The following is a 23,214-nucleotide window of genomic DNA, read 5'->3' as shown; positions in this document are numbered from 1 at the left end:
CAACAAGCCAGGAAACACATTCTCACAAACAGACTCCTGCAGTTACTTGGAATACCCCAGACGAATGCATCAGACAGCAGACTCCTTAAAACAGACGACCAACAAAAACGAACAAAAAAAAAGTTTTCCCCTTACCTCACATGTACTCCATCAACAAGAAACGTGTGGGCTCATGGGTAGGACGTCCTATCCGAAAGATGGGCTTCTTAACGTTTACCTGACCTTCATCCGGTCCGTTCTGAAGTTTGCTTCTCCTGCTTGGGAAGGGCTATCTAAAGGCCCCCAAGAACTAGAATCCATTGCAAGAAGGTGTCACACACTAATTGGGTAAACACAAGCTATTCTACCCACCCAGGACATAGAAAAGCAGAAGCTACCAAAAAAGTCAACAGAATCCCACCTCAAATGGTTTAAGGAGGAATCTGTTATCGAGGCACAAGAGGGACCTACTTAGTACTAGGCAGATGGTATTAATGGCATGGCTGATCAGTGTATATTTGCATTGTGTAGTCTGAGGTTTAACTGACATTAATTGAATAACACCAACACTATCTCGTTAACACTGGCATCTGTTATATAATATCTGATATATTAGGCAGCAAGAACAGTCTTGAAGGCTGTGTGTTATAAGCCAGAACAATTGGCAAGAATACGAATCTGAACCACTTTGACAAGGGCCAAACTGTGATGACTAGATGACTGGGACAGAGAATATCCAGAACATCAGACAGGTCTTGTGGAGCGTTTCTAGTGTGCAGTGGTCAGTACCAACCAAAAGAGCTCAAAGGAAGCACAACCGAAGAAACCGCGACAGGGTCACGTGTGCCTCGTCTTACTGATACTGATCCATGGAGGCCGCACCTTGCAAATTACAGGACTTAAAGGATCTGCTGATAATGTTATGGCTGATCAGTTTAGCATGGTATTCAAACGGTGATCTGGAAACCTGAATGTTGTATTTTTATCCATTTATGTCAAACCAGATAAAGACTTAACACAGATATAAAAGTTTGTGCTATTTGGTAGGCAGCTAGGAAGTTTGGATACTAAATGTTTTGACTGCACAGTGTGAAATTGTGTAAAACAAAGTAAAGTTTTTCTTTATTATTACTGATATTCATATAGGTTTTAGAGCAGCTAAGACTCCTGCATCTTTTACCTTTTGACAGATCAACAAATGATTAAAAACACAATTCTGCCATAGGAGCACATCTATACAAGGCATGACAGTATTGTCTTAGGTATGGGAGTGTCACTTGCAAATGCATAATATTAAAATATTACATTACATCCACAATCTATTTCTACCAAGGTATTGGTCAGGGACTGTAAAAGGCTTGGATGCATTTTGTTGCACAGCAGCACCCTCCAGAGGATTTCCAAGTTCACCACACTGAACACTACAGTTTTTTCCCCAATCGTATTTATTATAGTTAGCATTTGGTATGGACAAAATAAATAAAAACAGTCACAAAAATATGGCCATCATAGAGTATTCTGTGTCTTAACCCTCTGTAAAATGCACAAATCGAACATGGCAAAAGACCTGACAATGTGAAGATTTGATTGCACACACTATAGACTCATGTTCCTTCAAGAGTGATACAGCAATTTATGACCAAATAACAAAAGCAGAGTGAAAACAGCATCTGTATGATGTATGATGGTAAACCACATTTTACAAAGTAACCTTTACACAGACACACAATTTAACAATGTCTAAGAATAGCGTAGAAAATATCAATATTTGGTCTCTTTACAGAAGGCACAGGGTAACTGTACAGTACTTGTGCATGGTGGTAACGGAACTTTACAGGTAGCAGGTGAGAAGTACAAATTGCATATGCTTAAAGTACTGAGTGTGTTGACTGAAGATTTCATGGTTTACAAAGTCCCTGCTGGGAACTGGAGAGAATGATCAGAGTGATCATCCTTAGAGTCTTCGTTACACTTCTAAAACAACATGAATCATGACTAGTCTAGTCTAGAAGCTATAGTTTCCTGTAAAAAACAGTAGAATAATCATGACAAGTTCTCAAGTCAGCACATATCCATCCACTTTTTGTTCAACTTTGTTTTTGTTGCTTCCAACATATTCCTGAACCACATTCATTATTCCTACAATCAAACAGGGCCTGGCTAAAATAAATCAGAATGAATTTAAATAAAACAAATATGGCTTTAAACCCTTTTTTTGGAGCTGGAAAAAGAACAGAGTACAAATAACTGGTTGAAGAGCCCCAAGATCTAGGTGGAATCCCACAGCCAGATTTGCACAACCTAGCCAGAGACATCCTACAGAGAAACACACCTGGTTTTCATTTTTGGATGCACCTTTTGATTTGAAGTCCCTGCAAAGGGTGTGTTTCAGCAGAAATGCGCAGGAGAGCAGAGCTCCAGGACCAGCACTAGCCTAAAACTTTGGTCATAAGTGCAGACAGGACGGAAATTAAACTAAGAGATGCGCAAGACATTCAAGTGCCGACTCTAAAACAGGATGCAAGGACGGATGCAATCAATGCTGAAATTAAGCAGCATATAAACAACGGTTTGCCAATGAGAATATGGTAAAATCTTTGATTGAAAATGTACCCACAAAAAAAAGAAAACAAAAATAAGACCACAGAAATGTATCAAAATTATAATAATAATAAAAAAATGTTTTGCTGATAAACACTTTGGTCTTTTGTAAATGCCTCATCCTTTTTTATATTGGGTGGATTTGGGGTAGGTATGGAGACCGCACTATTGACTATAACGGCCAATTTTTTGTGTATAATGTATAATTGTGTAACATAATATACAACTCTGTTGTACAATTTTTCCTACATCAGCATTTTAAAAGGCAAACAACTCTACAATCTATTTTTTTTACATTTACATAGAAGCTGTATTTAACATGGTCATTTTAGGTCTGGGCTGCATGTACAAAAAAAAACAAAAATCCCATATTAAGCAAGATTAGAGCTGTATATTGGATAGGCGCCATCAAAGGAATTGCCATTTTCCCCATCTGCATACATGCAATATCCATTTCAAATCTGTAACAATAAGTGCACTGCAAGTACAGCAATATGAGAAATGGCAATTTCACAATAGTACACCCATGTTCTTAAAAATAATGCAATTTGAGCAACGCCACAGAAGAACCATTTTTGTTTCGGTGAAGAACCACATTTGTAAAAAAGATGCATGTGAGGAACCTTATAAAAGACTTGAAGATGTGGATGTAAAGATTCCTTACCAACTGAAAGCCTCTTCACATCATCTTTAAAAAAAAAATGGTTCTTTACCATTTAAGAGCACATACAGCCTAAAGGAAAAATAAGAAAGAGCGTTAAAAAAGGGATTAGTACAGATGAATGGATCTGTAAAGTACACAATGAAGACACTTACAGAGAATACTGCCTCAAAGTTTGACCAAAATCTGGCCACCAGTTACATAAAACCTGTCATTTTCCCATTATAATGTACTCCCAGAAATGGTAAACAGTTTATCAAAGGAACACGCAAGACCACAGCATTTACTAGATTCCATTTAAGCCTCTGTGGCAGTAACTCACAAAATGATTAGATGTTAACGTCTACGGTGCAGTGTGCGTGTGCTCAGCCACGTGCTGTAGCCTAGGTTCAGTACTCACCTCTGCTCAATACTTTTAGCTTTTCCACACTGTGAAAGACCAAAAGTTTAATATAAAAAAGGTCCGCCAGTTTATGTTCAATTCAATAAACATTACAACGAAAAAAATATATAGATAAAATCCTCAGAAAATCCTCTGGTTCTTTGTGGTGAAAAAGGAACAGGAAAGTGAAGTTCATTGGTAAGGTCAGTTCATGTTCATTCACTTTTGTCCCCTTCAGGTGGGTTGTCGAGGTCAAGGCCTAGGTCTGCTACACAGCAAAAACACAGCTTCTGGGTGTACAATGAGATCATATCTGCATAAGGAGAAAAACAAAGATTTGGTTACTCAATATATATAGTCACGGTCATGCAAAAACCTCAAATCTCCAAACTGACAACTTTACCTTTCGGTGGAAGTCAATGTAAAAAGAAATCATTTTGGATTGGCCCATTTATCATGAAATTCTGACTCAATGTAAAGAACAACTGCCAGATTCACACTGACAAAGTGAAAAGCAGCAAGCATGGAGACACAAACTTTGTGACAGACCGTGACAACCTGACTTGACTTTTCTGTGTTTCTCTATTGGAACAGTTTATTTAACCAGTTCATTCAAAAATGAACGAGGAGAACAGATTTTAATGCAGATTCAGAGGCGGTATCCAGCCTACTGGTGTTATGGTGAGTCAAAAAAAAAAACAAAAAAAACGTAGCAACAAGCAATATTCTGAACACTGCGCATGCTGAAGACCATACGGATATCTGCAACGTCACATTCCTTACACAAATGGGTCCAGCATGAACCATGTAAACAAAAACAGGGAGCAGGAAATAAAATATTTTGGGTATTCTGCACTGATCTGCGAGTACTTTGCGGCAAAGAGCAGGAAAACAGGCTAGAAGAAACAGGGTCCTCAGGGTGGGTTTAACTTTGACAATTTTGACTGACAATATTTATAATACTCATTACATTCTAAACTAGGAAAGTGCATTTCCTGAAGAAAACGCAGAATGGTTGTTCAGCTTAAGTGGCTTCCATCTCCAGACAGTTGCTAGGCTGTTGCTATGCAGTCAATAGGGGTAAAAACAGTTTGTCATGTGTGGCCAACACTACAGGTAATGTTGCATGTGGTTTAGGCATTCCAACATTTCCTAGACGTTGTACTAGAGCACTAGGCTGGCACTGCTTTGCAATGTACTACCATTATTGAACCTCAAGAATAGTGTTTTGATACAGAAAGTTAGCTTGGTGTTTCGCTTATTAAATAACTACAGAAACTGGTTTGAACAGGTATAATTTAAAGTCAGGGTAGATGCCATATAGGTAATTATGCCCAGCCTTTACATGACTCACCAAGCATTTTCTCCAAGAAGGCGGGCCTGGAGCTGGGAGGCAGGTACACACAGATGAAGTAGACTGGAGCTCCAGAGAGAGCCACCAGGATGCCCACCAGAGAGTTTAGTGGGTCACTGTACAGTGGTACCACTACTAAAAACACGCTGCACAAACAGTACACTATGGGGAAGAACAAACTCAGCTACACACACACACACACACACACACACACACACACACACACACACACACACACACACACACACACACACACACACACACACACACACACACACACACACAGTTAATTGTACATCAAATGGTATACTCCTGATATTCATACTGTACATTGTAGGTCCAAAACTATCCAGACGCCTCTTTTAAACAGTGCTTTCAGCAACTTAAGATGCACCTACTGCTAACACAACTAACACTATTTAAGTGTGCGCACTCAGCTTGTTTTTTGCATGATGGCTAATATGTATTCTTGATATTTGAGAGAAATTAAATAGTGTCTACAAACTTTTGGACCATCCCATTTCTCACAACTGTACACATATACTATATCCTTTCTGAGTGATATTCTGAACTATTTACCTTTACAGGGCGAGGCATCTCGGGAGCCTTTATGCGCAGGTAGATCTGACTGCCAATGGAGAGGCCAATAAACAGCCAGTAATTGAAGCTGAAATAATTAATGAGCCGGAACACATCTTTCTCAAAAAGGAAAAGCAAGGACATGCCACCCTAGAGAACACAAACACACACACGTAGGTTTATGCAGTTTTTCCTGCTGAATGTTAAACTGAATATAAAATGGTTTAATCAAAGCAGGTCTGCCTAATCGTCAGCAGAAACTCACATTGAACAACAAGGCTGGAATAGGTGTATAGCGCTTCACATGGATCATGGACAGAACGTTTGGTAAATGACCCTCCCTTGAGCCAACAAAGAACAACCTGGGGATGTAAAACACAAACTGTTAATACAAGTAAAACATTTACTTGTTCAGTGGCTCAGAGTAAAGCACAGTTTAGACAGTATATCAGGTTATATCAGGATCATGGTGAATGTAAGTACAAGGATATAAACACTGTTCCTAGCAGCTAAAAGTCAGTTTATCATCATGAAATGCAGTTCTTTTTCTGATGACTGGGCCAAAAGATAAATTATCCATTTTTTTTTAAATATATAATGTGCCCATTCTTTACCCTAGCCATATCTGTTTAGGTAGATACACCAATCAGCCAAAAATTAAGAGAAAAAAAAAAAAACACCTTTTTTCTACACTCATTATAGCACTAGAATTACAGACTGTAGTCCATCTGTTTCTCTGCATACTTTCACCCCGTTCATCAGTGGTCAGGACCCCACAGAACCACCACAGAGCAGGTAGTATTTGGGTGGTGGGTCATTCTTAGCACTGCATGGACACAGACATGATGGTGATGTGTTCGTAGTGTGTGTTGCACTGGTACGCGTGGGTCAGAACACTTTGTCAACTCATTCTCCGCTCTATAAGGCTTTTACCTAGTTGGTCCACCTTGTAGATGTAAAGTCAGAGACAGAAGCTCATCTGTTGCTGCACAGTTTGTTGGTCATCCTCTAGTGCTTCATCAATGGTCACTGGATGTTGGATGCTGGACATTTCTGGTTGGTGGACTATTCTCAGTCCAGCAGTGACAATGATGTGCTTAAAAACTCCAGCAGCACTACTGTGTCTGATACACTTGTTAACAGTACAACACACACTAACACTAAAATGACCCACCACCAAAATACTCTGACCATACAAGAACAGGGTGAAAGTAGACCAACAAAACATGCAGAGAAACAGAAAGAACTACAATCTGTAATTATAGAACTACAAAGTGCTCCTATACGGTAAGTGGAGCTGATCAAATGAACAGTATAGAAATAAGGAGGCGGTGTGAAGGTTATGTCACAAGACCTGTGTAAATATTCAATACACCATCCAACACTATTCAGAATCTAAACTCACAAAACAGAAAATGTGGCCAATTTCCTGATTGTTTTTTTTAGTCTTCATACAGAATTGCTTAAGGTAACATAGTATCAAGGTCCTATGGGGTAGTCAGTCAGTCCTGCAGGGGAAGCTCAGACACTCAAACACTTTACAGCTGCAGAACTGCTTGCACTTCTGCACTGACCTGGAGGCAGCGATGATTGAGGAGTTCAGACCTCCGTAGCAGGAGATTGCCACAGAGAGGGGGATTAGCCAGCGGGCATAGCCGAGAACACTGTCAGCGAACGTCTGTGTGTGTGTGGGGGGGAATAAAATAAATAAAATAAATTGCTGTTGTTACTCCACACTAACTGTGTACATAGACATGTGCACACACCCTACATGGAGATATGAACACATTTATTTATTTAAAAAAAACAATAATAGATCTGTTTGCCTCATTAATAGTTTGCTTTAGTATGTTTACACTGATGTGTAAATGCATTTAGAGGGGGAAAAAACTACTACACAACTATACAAATGCATAATCCCTAGGATGATGTTTAGCTGCGTTCGGTTCTGTGTCACAGATATCACACAGCCAGCTCATTACCAGGCAACAGAGCTTCTCCTGTTATGGAATAATATTGCAGAGTCCCCAGAGGGAGGCAGCTGCCTGAGGCTTCCTCTACTTAACCAGATCAGTGGAACAGCAGACGAGAACAGTAAAATCCAAATTGCACCAAACAGATGCTGCCAATTACGACATGCTTCGTGACTTGCTGCCACTGAGAAGATAAATGACAAAAACAGCGTGTGAATGCTGTATGCGAGATTAAAGTAGTGCACTGAAAGGTGAACGAAATTGATTTCCATAGTAGAAGGAAGTTCTATATGCCAATTAGCTCAGATTACTCGTAGTTGCACTCTACTGAATCAACGGCGGAACACCAAACTCACCACAGCCACAGCTTCACTCTGCAGCACAGTGTCGAAGTCCATGACTGCATAATAAGCAATGTTGGTCAGCAGGTAGATCACAGTGACGATGGGCATGGAGATGGCAATGGATAGTGGCAGGTTCCTGGTGGAAAAAAGCAAAAATCAATAAAACATAAATGAAGTAATTAAGATAAAAAGCATGCTCTTATGGAATCCCCCTCTCCATTCACCAGTTCTTACAGATACTCGAATTTGAAAGTTAGTCAGAATACCCATCCCCATGCAACATCTGACCTGGACTTCTCCAAACTCATTTGAGGTACAAATCTACTGTCACCTTTCTGGGTTTTTGATCTCCTCAGTGATGAAGTTGAGAGTGTCCCATCCAGAGTAAGAGTAGAGAGCAGCATACAAGGCCAAAGCCATGTTCCCGGGGTCCAGCTTAGAGTTCTGAAAAGAGTTCTCAAAGGGTAGTGTCTCCCCTGCAACACAAATCATACAGGAGGTTGTAGAGCTCATCTACAGAAAACTCTTTATTTTGTTTTAACTAGAAATTAGGCCAATACGCCTTACCTTTGGCCAGTACAATTAACCCAGCAATGATGATAACGATGAGAGCCAGGACTTTAGCCACAGTTGAAACGACCTGTAGGATGGCGCCCCATTTCACCTTCATACAGTTCACAAAGGTCAAGAGAGCTGTAGTGAGAGAGAGAGAGCAAGAATGTTGCATTGACCTTCAGTGTCCACCGAAAGGTGCGTTATCTGCTGCAAACCATTAGCCAGTAAACAAGCTAAGGGCTTTAACAAACATTTGAATGAGTCACGACTTCAGTCGTCCCTTCTCTGTGCTGCACTAGATCAGGAGCTTCAAGTAGCCATGCCTGTAAAAGAACACTGCCTGGTTATGAAGAGTGTGGAGTGGAGAAAATGAACATCATTAAGATGTCAACATCATCAGCGGATGGCGCTGGTGCCAAGTCGACCATGACCAGCCAGACAGAGTCATATCTGTGCTGCCTGAGGGAACAGCTGTGTAAAGTAAGGTTTGTGTGAAGGACTAAAAATAAGTTGTTGAGGACAAACTAGAACAAACTAAATGTAGACCATCACTTTTCATTTGACCACGGTCGCTGGTCATCCCTTTTTTTGCACTTGAACACATGCAGACTACAGGGGACTGCCGACACGCATGCATATAAAGCAACATATTTTCACCTTAAACAGCTTTAAAATCTTTTTGATGCTCCACTGACTTATGATATGCAGAGGAGCATCTCAGCCATTGCCACTGCCAACTGTGCTGTGGAACTTTGGTGGAGCTGCACAAGACATCCAGATTCACTTAAAAATGCAAAACTTTCAATAACAAAACTGTTCAAATGTCCACTTGTAGTAGGGATATTCCAATCCAATCCAGCAAGAAGGTATATTTTAAAGGACTGTGTTTTGACTATTTTAAGCCTGATCCAGTTCTAATCCTTTGTTTTTACTGCTGTGTTCTAGCAGAGCACCCGCTGGTTTCCTCTAGGGGCTTGTAATGGACATTATTTGCAGCACCCTGCAGTGAGGAGCATTTTTAGAAGGTAATGAAACGGTTTGGAGTCTGTAGTGTATAGTCTGCACTATTTTACAGTGGAACAGTGAAACCAAACTTTACCAATCTAGTGCTTTTCCTCCAGCTGTTTGTCTGTTATCTTTGACCACACCACTGTTGGAAAGTGCCGGTTGGCCCCACCCCTAAAGGACACGTGTTTTTGGACAAGCTGAGAGATACAGAACAGTCACTAAAAGTAACAATCATGTGGACTGAGGCAGTATAGAGCTATATTATGGCTTGACAGGAATATGACTACGATCACACAGTGTTACGCAAATCTCACAAGTGTTGCCCTGTCTGCTTCACCAAAGTTACATACTGAAGTAAGCAGCATGCTGAGCCTGGAGTGGCAATGATTGAGATGCTGTTCTCTCTATTACTATGCTACTAAACAAGTTCAGGGTCAAGCCATCCATATTTTTGGGAGGAGGGAGGAAACCCAGACATGGGGTGAACACACCAAACTCCACACAGGCTGCTCTTATTTAAAAGTAGAAGCTGGGTTTACATTTGATGACCGTTTAAGTCACTCATTAGATTTGTGAACACAAATTTTGCAGTGAGGAGTTATGAATGCCAGATGAATTATGAACCAACACCTATACTACATTTATACAAATTCACTAGATCAGATTGCAGTAATTAAGAGCAAAGTAGACATGCCAGGTTTTGTTTTTTTACTTCAAAAGATGCAAAGCATGAAACCAGTAATGGCATCATACCACAAGAAGTAACTCAGGCTCTTTTTTAGCTTGTTTTCATCTGGCTTCTTCAGCTGGAGCTACTGGTGGATTTAGCAGATCATGAGATACTTTCTCAAAGATATTGCTTCTTTTTATCTTCAGCCAGTTTCTTTGGGCCACTGATCTCCTTTCACACTCTTTCTGAACAAAACTATGGGGAATGGCTTTGTTGCCAGGGATTGGTTTTCAGTTGTGTAACCAGAAGACTCTTTGTATGGCGTGAACTTGCTGGATTTACAGGTCACACTTGTACAGGTACATGCAATTTAGGTACACACCATCTTGTGCCCTGACTCCAATCATACAGACATTAGGGACAGCTCTACTCAGAGTATGGTATTTCTTTTTATAAATCTCTATAAAATTAAGATCTCAAAGCCCAAAGTGCTCATTCCCACAAACTGATGCCAGAACTTGATCCAATATAGATTATGTATTAATGTGATTAAGCACTGCTAATGATACTCTGGAATAATGTCATCCAGGTAAATGTTATTAGTATAATTTACTGAGACTGTAATGGTCTCAGCGCAATAGCAGACAGACTGTCTCCGACTGGGCAGAAGTGCAGTGTTGTTTCCCCCTCAGTAATGTCTTTAACTGATGAACACAAGGAGGTAGGGCATGCTGAATCCAGTGGAGGTTTTTGGAGGGTCCCCGCCCCCCCAACCAGAAGTCCTTATGTAAAAGTTGACTGTGAAACCCTCCATTTGCTTGAAGACAAGAACTGTCTGTTCATTCAGAGGTTTCATACTTTGGCACACCTTCCCAGCTTGACAGAACTTACCTCAGAACAGGGACAAGTAACAAACCTTTAGGGCATTTTCATGGCTGTACAACACACTTCAGCATATATCGCCCCGTTTCTCATTTTCATATTAGCCCAAGATCATGCATTTTACTTAAATTTTAGATACATGGAGTGCATCACTTAGAACAGTACATGCTGGATCGTTGATTTCTGGAGTAATATGGTCAGAATCTCTTGTATTTTTCAATATTGCAAAAATAAATAAATAAATAAATAAATCATGCTGGGGAAAAAACATATATATAAAAATCAAGCACCCCTACTTTATTTGGAGTATGGTTGGTTTTCACCCTTTGTTCGATTAATTTGACCAGGTGAGAGTACAGGAATTGCTCTCTGAGTTTTAGGCCACTGTTCTTGCACCTGGACCGGTCTCGGCCCGGTCCAAAACGAATAATTTCTGATGAGAATGTGATCTGACCTCCATCCAACCCAACCATCAGGTGTACTCGGCAAGTTTGGGCTAAACAGCTCCCATAGCCAGCTAGTTTAACTTGGCATGTTGCCCAGATAATTACTACAGCCATAAACGAATGCCATCTCTGCAGTCGCTCCCTGCTAAACTGCACAGAAATATGCACTACGCCACAACACAGGACTTCTTCCGGCATTTACTGTCTTGCTCCCACCCCAGACAGATAGTCTGACCAATGAGCGGAGAGGATGTTCCCTCATGGTTTGTTGCAACATTTTGTAGGGTATGGATTTTTACCCCTGTGTGAACAACCAAGCCAAGGGCAAAACCATCCAAGTAATTGATTCAGATCAGTGTAAACAAACTACAGGTGTGTAAACGTCCTTAGACGCCTATTAAACAAGAACATGCTGAACTACAGGTAAGACAAGTGCAATGGTTAACATGGCTTATATGGGCATTTCCAGAATTTGTTCAAACAGATTACAAAAGTTGTGTCCCAGAGGAAAATGTATCAACAGTGCACTCCACCCCCTTCCCTCAAAAACAGACATTCAAACATTACTAATCCAGTTTCACACAGAACTCACAAGATGGTCGAGATGTTTGACGTAGGAAGTTGGATTTATAACAGGGTAAATGCTATGGAGAATTTGCAGAACTAACATGCAAATACAAAAATCACATGACCTTAACCACAAACTGCCACAGCAGTGGAGGCCATAGCACATATGCTAAGTGATACTGCATTCCAAAGACTACTGTTCAGTCAGTTTTTCAGCTGGCTTAGCCGATCATTATTATTGCCAGTGTCTTCATTTCAAAAGAGAGTTCAGATCCAGAGAGGAATTACAGCCGCAGGATTTGCAGGTTTTGCAGGTTTTGCAACGATTAGTCATGAACTCAGAAAACTCAGACCTGACTCTGGAACGTGTCAATACAATACATATTACACTTCACAGTGCTCTACAATGTTCGTACAAAGGCCAGGAATTCTGGCAAAAACTTAAAAACAGGACTAGTGCAGATTTCTATGCAATGTAACATGGAGCAATGGCAGAGATAGCATTTGTTCATAGCTAAAGTAATTATCTGGGCTACATACCAAGTTTAGCTTAAAAGTCAGGAGCGCAGCTGATAGCTGTAGAAGTTAATTTGTGGTGAGAATATGATCTGACAACAATTCCAACTAAGTGACTAAAATATGCAGGTAAGAGCAGATAAACACAATCCTATTGGCACCATGACTAATGACCGGTGTGGGCTAGAGGGGTACAAAGCCCCCAGCACTGAGCTGTGGAGCAGTGGAGCCGTGTTCTCTGGAATGATGGCCCATTCAATATTTTCGGGATGAGTTGGAGAGTTGGCGATGAGGTCATCAAACATCCTGACCTCACTAACGATCTTGTTGGTAAATGCAATCAAATTCTCACAGCAATTCTCCAAAATCTAGTAGAAAGCCAGTTACAGAGACAGTTACTCCAACAAAAACAGGATAAACTCATGATGAGCAGATGTCCCAATACTTCTGTCTATAGTGTATAGTGTATGCACTGTTCACTGGGAATAGGCCTGATGTCAAAGCATAAAAGCAATATAGCAAAATGATTTCATTTGTGTAGGAGTAGACTAATAATAAAGACCTGAAAAACATAACGAGGACAGATGGGTCTCCAGACAGGTGTAATGTGTGATACGATTAGATATGCGGAGCAGGCCCACTTAACTTCAATTTTTGATGAAGAGCGAGAGCGGAAAAGATCCAACAGAATTTTAAACAGGGTTCATTATTGGGACATAGATAGCAGGAGCCATCCCTGATGATCTCAAAAACAGCTCACCTTGCCAGTGGTCCAGTGGGCTAAAGTGAAATCTGCATTAAGATCTATGGCAATGAGTCAGTAAATGCAGTTGGACATTGGGATGGAAAGTGCACATCCACTGACAAATATGATTACGAGTTTAGTTCTAGTCAAAGTGGTGACACAATAAAATGCAATGATCACTTTGGGAAATGATTGCACTTTTTTTGGCAATCATTGCCACACCTGTGTATGAGAATGGAAAGCAGCACATAACCAATTTTCTGATGTCTAGCAGAGTCTAGTGTTTGTTATGCTAACCAAGGCTCATGACTGCGACTCTGTCTGAGACCTGATCCAGAAAACGGGGAAAAGAAAGTGGGGCACCAGTAAAGAGAGCAGGTATCTGTGCTAGGCTATAAGCTAACCCAAGCCAACCAGCCTTACCTGCTCTTCTCCTCGCTAACCGCAATTTGCAGAATAGAAAAGCAGCACCATCTATGAAGACTCACAAAATATTCACCAAAACAGGAGAAAACAGGAGACATGAGAACTGTCCTATTAGAAATTTCAATCGTATATATTATCAAACTGCTCAGTCATTGCCCTTCGACAGCTGACCACAACTCACTCAGCAGGCAATATTCTACACTGTGATCAGGTTAAGCATATCAGCGCCAACTTTCTTAGGGTAGTGGGTGGGCTACAGATCCAAAACAATATAGTCTGAAATAACAGTCATGTCTTTTAATAAAAAAGATTAAAAAGATAACACTATTAACCAAGGGCTCCAGCGCACTCCTGCTGGTTGGAACCCGTCAAATCTGTGGACATTTTTCAAATTAAAGATCATGTTGGTATTGAGAATCATAAAATGTCAGTGCTACTGGTACCAACTACCAAAATTCTCATGACATTCCTGGTATGTATACAAATACAGAGAACTCACCAATGATAAGAGCTGCAATAATGCGCACTGCCACGTACGGAGCATTGCAGGTGGGGTAGAAGGGCTGGACAAGGTAGTTGGAGAAGGTAAGAGCAATGACTGCCTGGCATGCTGGCTCTACGATTATGAGTGAAGTCCACAGCCGAATAAAAGCCAGGAAGCCGCCAAACGACTCCAGAATGTAGGCATAGCTGGCGCCTGACTTGCGGATGGTGGTGCCAAGTTCAGCATAACAGAGGGCACCAAAAACAGAGAAAATGCCACCAATAGCCCAGACCACCAGTGACAAGCCAAAGGAGCCTGTATACAGTAGCACACCCTTTGGCGATACAAAGATACCGGAGCCAATCATGTTCCCCACAATGAGGCAGACGCCATGCAACAAAGAGATCTCTTGTTTCAGATGCATGGAGTTGGTTGAGGCTGCGTCCACTGACTTTGTCATGATTTCACACTGACTGAAGAAAAAAAAAAAGAAAAAGGTGACTGGAAAACAGGTAGGGATGGTACTGGAGGGCACTCTCAGTTACAGTTTCTCTTCCGTTCTTGCCACATCACATCTGTGAAATAAAAAAAAGAACAAGAATTAGACGACAGGGCAACAAACTCTGAGCCGTCCTCACAAAAGCACATCCGAGAGCAAATCCAAGTAAAAAAGGGACGTATGCAGAAACTGTACCTTCAAAAGGCTCAGCTGGTGTAAGAACACCATCATATCGTTGCTGTCGCACAAAAACCTTGTTTCTTCATTTTTCACGTTTTGACATAATGTGAATCAGGAGTTGTTCTTTACATTATGATGAATTTCATGATGAATGGAACAAAAGAAATGTAGAAATGGAAATCCAAAATGACCTGGAATTAAATGTATTTACACTGACCTCCATTGACAGTTGAGATTTTTTCTGATCCTACTTTTCCTTTTCCAATTTAAAAATCTTGAGTATCAGGAGACTTCTCGTCTTAAAAACTACATCTTTAAAGTCAACATGATGCAAAAAGGAGAAGCATTTTCCTTTAACATGGCCTTTCTGAGTAAACCAGGATGCACATGTGGGAAATGCTGCCGTCAACCGCATTCGCTTCCTGCTATACCACACCTGTACCCATACTGGACACGGATAGAGGAGGTTTTCGTTTCAGGAGTTATTTAATTAAGCCTGTGCATGTAGCAGTGAGGCATAGACTAAAGGGAGAGGGGGTGTAGATGGTAGGAAAGAGGCAAGACTAGATTTATGTTTAGAGGTGGGTAGAAGTCACTGCATTAAGGATTTAAGGATCATAAGGACAGAGCACCATCATTCCAGAGAGCACAGTTCCACTGCTCCACAGATCAATGCTGAGGAGCTGTATACCCCTCAAGCCCACACCTGGCATTAGGTATGATGCCAATAGGTTCATTTTTTTAACCAGCTCCAGAGTCTCCTATTCTTTTGGCAATACTTCTCTAAAGGGACAAGACAATCTGCATCTGTTTCAGCAATCAGAGCAGCTGAATGTATTCATTAGAAGGGGTGTCCACAAACTTTTAGCCTTTAGCGTATGAGCCATCAGCGTTGGCTAAGCGATGCTGCTACCTCGTCTGATTGTATGCTGTCATATTTCTGACAGTCTGTGGTTTGTGTTATTTACTTAGCTACTGTTATTGAAACAATTATCTAGAAACATTATAGCGAGGGGGTCTTTTATTAGTCGATCTCTGCCTTAACTAGCAACCCATCTTTCTAGCTTTCCTCTTACATCAAGTACATGGCTATATGTGTCTGTGTCTAGATCTACATCCGGAAGAATGTGCGCCAACACAGCTCCCAAAACATCCCAATAAGACTAAAAGAGTGACCTCACCTAAAAAAAAAAACGTTCTCTAGTAACGTATAGGAGATTGATTGTTTATCGATGAAGTTATTTAGCTACATTATTCAGCTCGAGTGAAACCAGTCGAGCTGGCAGTCTGTCTGTCTGTCTGTCTTAACTCTAAGCTAACTAGCTTCCTACTGACACTACTCTGCTCGTAGTCCACGTTTTAACCGGCTTCTCCCTAAACTCACACTAATCTAACTAACTAACTAACTAACTATAACTAACTAAACCCCCTAACCCCGTGTCCTAACCCGCTTCAAAACTTCAGATATTGGTTAAAGATGCCCAGGCGGGTGTTTCTCCTCTCCAGATGGTGGAAACGTGTCTCACATTGCTCATATTAGCTGGTATTAGCGCGCTAGCTAACCGTAGTAACGCTGCCCAGCAGTAACTAACGACATTAGTACCGACCGCTGTGTTAAACAGCCAGCTGGGGTGAGAGATGAGGGTAATAGAATAAAGTAAAGACCCTGAAGGAGAACAGCACCAGGAGCCAAACTGGGACGGCGGTAGACCCCAAAAACAACCGATCGTATCAGAGCTTACCTGCACGCGAGGCTAAACGATGCTGGTCGTGGTCAACATTCCACGTGTTGGTGACGAGTGATCGGTGATGGTGATGGTGATGGTGATGGGTGATGGTGATGGTGATGTCCACGTGTGCTGCCTGGCGGAAACTAAAGCTCAGGCTGGTATGGCAGGCGGCTAGCTGAGCTCACTGTGCTTTAAGAGCAGCCGCCTGGGTCTTCTGTTCCCGCCCCTACATGGACATCAGCTACGTAGCTCTGAGGAGCTGGAGCTCACTGAAAGCCTGGGCTCCAGTGCAAACATCTCTCTCCCGCCCTCTGGAGCAGGTTTTCCATCCACCAACTTTCTGCGAAATGGAAAAAAAGCTAAATATCGTTAAAATGCGTAAAAAGGTTTACATCAGGACGATGTGGACAAGTTAGACTATAACTATAACTATAGACTAAAAACTAAATACGAAAAGAGTGATGAAGTAAACAAAGCCGTATCCAGCCCTGGTTCTCCTCTCGCCCGGGTGGCCGGTGACTGGAGACCACTGGCCCTACGGATGGTCCGAGCGTTTCATGATCATGAGCTTTTCAGAGGTTGCTTTTGACATTTTGATATGCTGAATCCAAAACTCGTCTGAAGATGGTCTTTGCACCGCTCTCCCAGACGTGTCTAGTGCGTTTGCCCTCCCAGATGTGTGGCAGATGTCGTCGGGGTGGCACGGAGATTTCAGCTCGCCCTGAATCTACGCAAAACAGCAGTGGCCGAAATTTCGCAATTGCGCATAACCTTTGCGAAACTTTTGAATGGAAGCCCTGCCTGCCTGTGTGTGTGTGTGTGTGTGTGTGTGTGTTTTTTTTAGCGGCTGTCATTTTGTGATTACAACTAGTTTAAAAATGGTTTAACTGGAATAATCACACAATATACTTAAATACACACAAATCAATACAAACACTATAAGAGACAGTATACGGTTAATACTTCTCCAATGATCTAAGTACATCATCTTTTATAGAATTAATATTAATATTTGTGAGTATATAATACTCTAAGGATTATGTAATGTTCTGTAGTAAAATATAGTAATTGCCATAGTAATATGAATATATTTTGAGATATATTTGAAAATGTATGAAAATAGGCTAAATGCATTATGTATTTAGGGTTAATGTACTTAATGTAGGGTTAGGGATACACTTTTGGGAAATGTATTTAAAATTGAGCTTGCGTGCCTAGAATACCCATGTTTTTTAATTTGTTAGTGAATCATACACTAAACTCCTTTTTGTGTATTGACATAGGCTGTATATTTCCCCCTGAATCAGAGCCTTACAGAGTCCAGGATCAGTTCCTCTGATCTTTTCATACTCTGACACTCACACTATCTACGTTCACACCAATATGTTCTGTCATCATCTTCAGCTAAGACCAGTTGTTGGTTAGTAGTAACTCTGCAGTCAGAAAGTAGGGTTCTATTGACCCTGTCAGATCAGATGTTTGCTAGCAGATTAACATTATTGTCTGTGTTAACTGGAGCCTCTATTGTTCTTGTAAAGCTGTTGGCTAGCATGAACACCCCTGTGGCATGTACCTTGTGAAATCAGAGACCATTACTTAGAATAGAAATCCTGTCTGTAGTGCAGATACAAGTGCTCCAAACAAGAACGCGTAACCAGCACACTCCTCTCTAAACCATGTAGGCTCGCCTCAGACTCGCCTTTTTCTGTTGGCCTTCAAGTCTGATCTTCATCTTTGACCTTATACACACATTACATTGATTCTGCACTGCATTTTCAGAACTAATGTAGTAAATCAGATGATTTCATAATGTAGGAATTACAGTTAATGATTACATTGATTATGTAAAGCATGTGTTCAATGATGCAAGAACATCTATAGGCATTACCACCACCTTGTGGCGGACAACAAATCTGCAATGCTGATGATATGCACTTTGTATCTTAGCAATGAATGTGATGCTGTGCATCTGTCTACATTCACCAGTTATTAAGGAAGGTGAAATTAAATGAACATCAGTAACAGCAGATATATTGTCATGCAGGCAATACAGTCCTTATAGTTTGCTGATTTGATGCCCCTGTGTGTGAATGGTAATGTAATATATAAACATGTGTGATGAGGCTTGATATTGCTTTTTGTTGCTGATGTGTCACAAATATCAGGCGGTGTTGAAATGTTCACATGCTGCTGTTCAGGTTGTGACCAGCTTTGTTCAGACCACACACTTTTTTATTATTCATGCTGCAGACACTGCTTCCTTCATTATTTATGTTACACATGCCTATAGACTGTGCAAATCAGAATATCATTTTAAATCATTTTTATTATGCTCTAGGTTTTTTGAAAGAGGTAACTCAAGTTAGGTGCTTTTAAAATGGGGACGGCAATCAGGTGTGAGTGCAGACCTTGCCCAAGACCTTGGATAAGGTAGAAGCTTACTTTAAGACAGAAACATTCAATTTAGAACATTTTTGTTTAATTAAAAAGTGTTATGCCAGGTAAAAAAAACAAACATTGCATTCCAGCATACAAACATCATCATGTGAAGCATGGGGGTGGCAGTATCATGGTCTGGGTCTGCTTTGTTGTCTAGGGTGCAGGACGTCCTTATAATTGGAGCTGGTGTTTTTTAGAAGAATGTCAAGGTATCTGTCCTTGAAATGAAGTGGGTCATGCAACAGGACAATGACCATGAGCACAGAAGAAAGCCTACAAATAAATGGTTTAAGGAGAAGAAATGTAACATTTTGGAATGATCAAGTCAAAGTCCAGACATTCACCCAATATAACAGTTGTAGAAGTACCTAGAAGATAAACAGTAGATCGTACAAGGAAACCTACCAACATCACTTCAAGCAGCAATGGGCCAAAACTTCTCCAGCTCATCGCAGGATTCAGCAGCAGTTCCAAAAAGTTCACATACCTTTTTAAATAAAGCTACAGTGGCCTCTGTCTTTGATAAGGTCCAACTATGATCTCCAAACATCTCCAAAACACTAGGCAGTGGTCAGTACCAAATGCCAATACCAAATGTGGTCCAAGAAATGACAACTAGTGAACCAGTGACAGAGTCATGGGCACATAAGGCTCATTGATGCTTATGTAGGCCCCACCTCACAACATACAGTACTTAAAGGATCTGCTGTCTTGGTGCCAGAGACCATAGGATGCCTTCAGATGTCTTGTAGAGTCCATGCCTCGATTGGTCAAGTCTGTCGTAGCAGCCTCATACATTAATTTCACAATATATATTCACAAACACAAGATAATGAAAAAGGAACCTACACTATATTAAAAATGATGGCCATCTAAGATTTTGGTGCAATTCCGCACAACAAGGAATGCACCATTTGTCATCAAGGTTATTTTCTATTTGTAATTTACTCATATTGCTGCCAGGATTCCTTTCCTGTTTTGCTGTATTTAAGGTAAACAGGTCATTATTCCTACGCAGGCCAAACCATTTATCAGACGGAGGCTGTTTTTGACCCCTTTTTTACAGTATCTGACGCGAATCTTCCAGTATGCTGGAACAGTGGGCGGGTGTCAGGAGACCACAGCAACCAATTACCCGTGCTAGTGTAGCATACAAGAAAGAAGCCTGTGAAGTCCCCACAGCCGCATGCACTCATTTTATGGCTGAAAAGCACCTTGTGCAGTGTTGCCAGATTGGGCAGATGTCCCTCCAATTTGGGAATTTTTATTTGATGTTGGCTGGAAAAACATGGTCTTTTCTTTTAATGAATCTTTTAATATTTTAATCTAATAATTATTTAATCACTGCAGTTAATTATTTATATGTCAAATATATATGATTACTTTAAGTTGCACCCTTTGCTGACACAGATCTGCAAATGCACACACACAGCTTGTCTAGTCACTGTAAATAAGTATTTTCAATAGAACAGGACTCTCTGGAGCAGATAAAAATGAACCTATTGGCACATTGCCTAATGCCAGGTGTGGGCTAGAAGGATATAAAGCCCCTGAGCATTGAGCTGTGGAGCAGTGGAACTGTGTTTTCTGGATTGTTGGTGCTTCATCTAATACCTTTGGGATGAGTTAGGGAGTTGGAGATGATGTGGGGTGGTGATCATCCAACATCCTGACCTCACTGACACTCTTGACACTGAATGCAATCAAATCCTCACAGCAGTGCTCCAGTAGATACAGTTACTCCAATAACTGCAGGCTAAACTCTTTTTCAACCTCCTGATTTTAAAAGAAACAAAGAATGAGCAGGTGTCCCAATACTTTTGTTTACAAAAGGTGCATGAAATAAATCCATAACAATACTTAAAATTTCACTGGGATGCACAGGTCAGAATCCAAAACCAATTTGCCAATTGAACACTGCCAGTAACCTGACACACATTTACTACATCCTTAAAAGTCTTCTCAGAGATTCTGAGTGGCTGCCAAACTCATAGAACCACAGGTCCATCACAGGTCCATTTATATCTGTAGGATGTGTAGTTCCTGCTGCGAAGCACAGTGTTTAATGAGTACCAACTCAAGTCATGAGATGTGGGAGCCCCAGGTAGTTCTGCAAACCTTTCTGAGTGGGAGAATGTGCAGGGTGATGACTAAGAAGCTACCAGACACACACATGCACCAGTGAGTCACCTTTCAACACTGCTCACAGTCTCAGGCTAGGTGACAAAACACAGGACCTGGTGAACACCACTGTATTGCAGACTTTAGAAATCTCCTGTAACACATATAACACCTTTGAAAGCCTCGCATAGCTTTCTTTTATTCCCAAATAGTATTTTTATTTGTTGTAATATATTAAGTTTCTCTGTATATTGGTCTGTCGAATGTGAGCAATCAAGTCCACATGCAGTCATGTAAAAGACATTCTCTGTTTATGGTAGGTCATAAAAAACAGCTCTTTAGAGGGTCTTAAAATTAGGTAAATGCAACCTCAGATGAGCAACACCACTCCACAGATTCCACCATGTCATTATTTATTTAACAAAAGTGAAGCCAAAATGCAGAAGCAGTGTTTGAAAAATTAAGTACACCCTTACTGCAAAAACAAGAGCTACATCTCAGACTCTACAGGCCTCAGATAGCCTGTTAAATGGTCAGGTTCATGACAGTACAATTAGAAAAAGACAGAAGAGCCCAAGAGCAGGTTGCAAAAGTCTCTGATAATCCTTAAATATCACCACAGGACCATTACCTTAACTACACACACATGTTCATGTTCAGGGTATACTATGTGCAATATCCCACCCCCATGTGCAATTAAGAGTCTTTTACTGTAAATAATATTGTTTATTGCTTTTTTAATTCTTATCTATATTGTGTGTATATAGTGTAAATTATTTATTTATCTAAATTTTTTGTAACTGAGTGTCCTGCTATCCCTTTCTGCTGTTACACTGTGAATTTCCCCACTGCGGGACTAATAAAGGACTATCTTATCTTATCTTATCTTATCTTATTACCAGGTAGCTTTAGTCATAGTTCATGTTGAAGTACAGGCATCTACCATTGAGACAACACAGGTTTGATTTTCATGGGAGGTGTGGAAAAAGGTAACCTTTCTTTTAACGAAAACATCAGGGCAAGTTTAGTCAGAGAACACCTAGAAAAAAGAACAATTATTTAGACTGTTTTGGGTTGCTTTGCTGCAATAGGGACTGCAGAGCTCTCCATCATAGAATCACTGAGACTAATTGTATCAGAAGGTGCTTAAAGAAAATGTGAGACCATCTGTCCAAAAGCTAAAGCTGAAACATTACAGAGCTGAAAGAATTCTCCATGGAGGAGTGGGAAAAACGTTCACCCAGTCAATGTTAGAGGCTGGTAGACAGTTATGGGAAATGTCTGCTATGGAAAATAAGAGCTATTAGGGCATATGGTTATATAACTGTCATGTTAAAGAGCTTGGAGACAGAGATGGGACATAAATGCAAAAGTAAAAGCAAAGCAAAACAGGAACCAAAGAAACACAAACTGGAGACCAAATCTAACCAAAGGAACAAACACACAGTGACCCACTAGACCAGACAAAGAAAAGGAGTAGGCAGGGCAGGGCAGGGCTACAAAGGAGACACAGGTGGGAACAGAAGACAAGGAGGGGCTAAGGCTGAGACAAGGAATATACAGAGCCATGTGCTAAGGAGCACATGGAGGAACCAAAATGACAGAAAACAATAAGCAGATTAGACAGAAGACCGGACTGTAAACTGGACAGGGGCCTGGACAAGAGACTGACTGGGGAGACCAACAGAAGACTGGATGGGAGACTGGCCACTGAGCATTAATGGAGACTGAACAGAAGACTGGACGGGAGACACAACATTGGACTGGAACAAAGACTGGACAGGAGACTGAACGCTGGACAAGGACGATGACTAAACATTAAGCTGTAAATAGGACTGAACTGGAGATTGGACGGGAGCCTGAACATTGGGTGTGAACGGAGGCTGGACAGAGGACTGGAAAAATGGCTATAAACTATTGTGACACGTTGTATTTGACATTTCAAAGCATATCTGTAATCATCTGATCATTTTAAGGCATCAACCGCTTAAGATGGTCCCTGACGCTTTTCTGGAAAAGATACATTTCACATCTAACCACTCTGAATAACTTTGCTTACATCTCAATGATTTA

At 40.9% G+C, this 23,214-nt stretch overlaps 1 protein-coding gene across 1 annotated transcript; it reads right to left on the bottom strand.

The window, feature by feature from the left end:
• Window positions 1–1,406: 1,406 nt before the first annotated feature.
• Window positions 1,407–17,307, bottom strand: LOC140552072 (Y+L amino acid transporter 2). The gene is made up of 10 exons (XM_072676019.1): window positions 16,594–17,307; window positions 14,188–14,747; window positions 8,441–8,566; window positions 8,205–8,349; window positions 7,886–8,009; window positions 7,131–7,234; window positions 5,822–5,918; window positions 5,557–5,706; window positions 4,978–5,161; window positions 1,407–3,936 (listed from the first exon to the last, which is right to left on the bottom strand). The coding sequence occupies exons 2-10, from the start codon at window positions 14,630–14,632 to the stop codon at window positions 3,839–3,841; spliced, it is 1,473 nt and encodes a 490-aa protein (XP_072532120.1). The 5' UTR covers window positions 14,633–14,747; window positions 16,594–17,307; the 3' UTR covers window positions 1,407–3,838.
• Window positions 17,308–23,214: the final 5,907 nt, after the last annotated feature.

This window comes from Salminus brasiliensis, chromosome 3, assembly GCF_030463535.1.
Source record: "Salminus brasiliensis chromosome 3, fSalBra1.hap2, whole genome shotgun sequence".
Lineage (NCBI taxonomy): Eukaryota > Metazoa > Chordata > Actinopteri > Characiformes > Bryconidae > Salminus > Salminus brasiliensis.
The sequence above is the reverse complement of the archived record's forward strand: the minus strand, read 5'-3'. Positions and strand labels throughout refer to the sequence as shown.

Bases quoted from the DNA above. Each gene is read 5' to 3' on its own strand.
- LOC140552072 (XM_072676019.1), bottom strand. From the start codon at position 14,632: ATGACAAAGTCAGTGGACGCAGCCTCAACCAACTCCATGCATCTGAAA. The intron at 8,350-8,440 runs GTAAGGCGTATT...TTTGTGTTGCAG, and splicing joins GTTAATTGTACTGGCCAAAG to GGGAGACACTACCCTTTGAG. The intron at 8,010-8,204 runs GTGACAGTAGAT...TTTTTCCACCAG, and splicing joins GAGATCAAAAACCCAGAAAG to GAACCTGCCACTATCCATTG.